The 2,317-nt window shown below is 42.9% G+C and overlaps 1 protein-coding gene across 1 annotated transcript in view; it reads right to left on the bottom strand.

Moving 5' to 3' along the window:
- Window positions 1–1,750: 1,750 nt before the first annotated feature.
- Window positions 1,751–2,317, bottom strand: part of LOC116378322 (pleckstrin homology domain-containing family G member 4B-like) — a 6,466-nt gene continuing 5,899 nt past the window's right edge. Inside the window, exon 8 of the mRNA XM_031840173.1 lies at window positions 1,751–1,896. Coding sequence (XP_031696033.1) covers window positions 1,751–1,896 — 146 coding nt within the window. The remainder of the gene's footprint in view (window positions 1,897–2,317) is intronic.

Here is a 2,317-nt window from a genome sequence, read left to right as displayed (position 1 = left end):
AAAATCATGGTTTCGGTGATCGACGCTTCCCCCTTTTGAAGCAGGACAGGCACGCGCAATTATCCTGATCCTGATCGTCTGGTTCCAATTAACGAGACTTGGAGAAACCGGCATAGCCTGATGTCAATCATCTCGTTAATTTAAGCTGCTAATAGGACATTTGATTGACTTTGCTGAACCACGTACGAGGAATGGGGCCCTGGACCAGATCCTGCAGGAACCTGAAGCCCTCAAACCTGTTGAGTCACAACAACACAGTTCATGAATATTCATGTTTATATATATGGTCTTCAGGTCAATGAAGCTTCTTCTTCTTCTTCTGAGTTTTATGGCGGTTGCTTCTATAAGTGTTGCTTTAGTGCCACCTGCTGGACTGGCTCTGGTTTCTTTATTTATGTGTGAACAGCGAAGAGGAGGAGGAGAAGGAGAAGAAGAAGGAGAACAGATCACAATGAGAGAGAAAAAACTTCTGATACAAACTCAGTTTTTAATAAACTCAAGTTTATTATTCAAGTAACAAAAGAAAAGTGACATTTATTTACACACATGTACAGATAGTCCAGCTGGTCCTGGATCAGACTGGATCAGAAGAACAAACTAACAGCAGATGAACTTTAACAGAGTTTATATTTACAGACTAGAACCTGAAACACATGAAAACAACTAGAACTGATCCGAGACAAGAACATCTGGAACATCAGGAACGCTGAGGACCAACCTGTGTAGAGACAGACAGGTGTAGAGAGAGACAGGTAGAGAGAGAGAGAGACAGGCATGTTATATTGACGAGTCCTCAGCTCTACTTCCTGGTCCTCTCATGGTGGTCTGAGGACAGACTAACAGCTAACTGGTTAGCATGCTAACATCAGTAGATATGAACATGTAACCTCTTCATCCTGAAGATGATGATGGTTAATTTATTCATGTTTCACAACAAAAGTCACTGTTTTAATTTAATTTTAAATTTAAAAGGTCCTCTGAGGTCACTTACTGTCCATCAGGTCAGCTGATCACACGATGGTGGAAGGACTGATGACCGGGACAGCTGTCTGAGGACAGACCGGTAGAGACAGACAGACCGGTAGAGTTACTCTAACATCTGAACACATGGGGAGTTTGATTTTCTCTTTTATCTCTTTCATAAGTGACGAGAAGTTCAACAACAACAGACTGAGTCTTTGTGAAACAATGCGTTCTTATCGTCGTCTCTTTGGTCCTTAAACATATCTGAAGTATTCTCTTTGACTTAGAGACTGTGTGTCTTTAACTTGTAGTCCTTCACTCTGGACTACAACTCCCTTGATGCTTAATGATTGACACACGTGTTCACCAGTGAAGGAGGTCTCTGGACTCACAGGTGAGATGAACTGGCTGCTGAGGTGCCGTCTGTTGGAGGAGGAGGATGATGATGAAGGCTCCTCCTGCAGGAGAGAGGAGATGCAGCCACTGTCTGAGGAGCCAGAGAGACATCGAGAGGAGCCAGAGCTCTCTGTGGCTGAGGGAGAAAACATAACGTTATTATAACGTTATTAAACCTGTGTGTGTGTGTGTGTGTGTGTGTGTTAACGTACTCATGGAGGGCTGGCTGCTGGTCTCCTGCTCGTCTTCCTCGATGCAGGAGGTGATGAAGGAGCCTTCAGCAGCAGGAGAGGAGGAGCGATTCTGACTGCAGGAGGAGAAGAAAGGTTATAAAACCAGGACAGAGGTGTGTGTGTGTGTGTGTGTGTGTGTGTGTGTGTGTGTGTGTGTCCTACCTGTACATGTGTAGGTTTAGAGGTCCCAGCAGGCTGGATGAAGAAGGTCCTGATGTTGAGGGGTCAGAGCTCACCGCTCCTCCATTAAACGGGTTAGAGTGATCGAAGACAGAGACGGCAATGGACGCCCGCGTTCTGGCTCCTGATCACGAGAGTCATGAGACGATTGATCAATAATAAATAATCAATAGAAAACACTTTGATGTTTCTGTTTACGGACTTTTAATACTTTCTAAATGATGGATTTCAGTCATTGATAATACAGCTGATAACCTATTAACATGGCATTTAACATTAACACCAATACATATAATGTAAAAAATATTCATCCCTAGAATAAAGAACACATTTATTTATTATCAACTTGTTTGTAATAACATTAGTTATTTTTCCCCCTAGTCTCTTTATTAATGGCATTTCTTCCTGATACATTTTAGAGAAACTAATGCAAGCTAGCGTTAGCAGCAACCGACTAGCCAGTAACCGTACAGCTAGCTGCAACTCTCTCTTCAGTACCATCTACGCAATCTACCTCATCTACGCAATCTACCTCATCTACGCAA

This window comes from Anarrhichthys ocellatus, unplaced genomic scaffold (assembly GCF_004355925.1).
Source record: "Anarrhichthys ocellatus isolate YVR2014 unplaced genomic scaffold, GSC_Weel_1.0 scaffold2402, whole genome shotgun sequence".
Taxonomy (NCBI): Eukaryota; Metazoa; Chordata; class Actinopteri; order Perciformes; family Anarhichadidae; genus Anarrhichthys; species Anarrhichthys ocellatus.
This window is presented reverse-complemented; position numbering and strand designations above follow the sequence as displayed.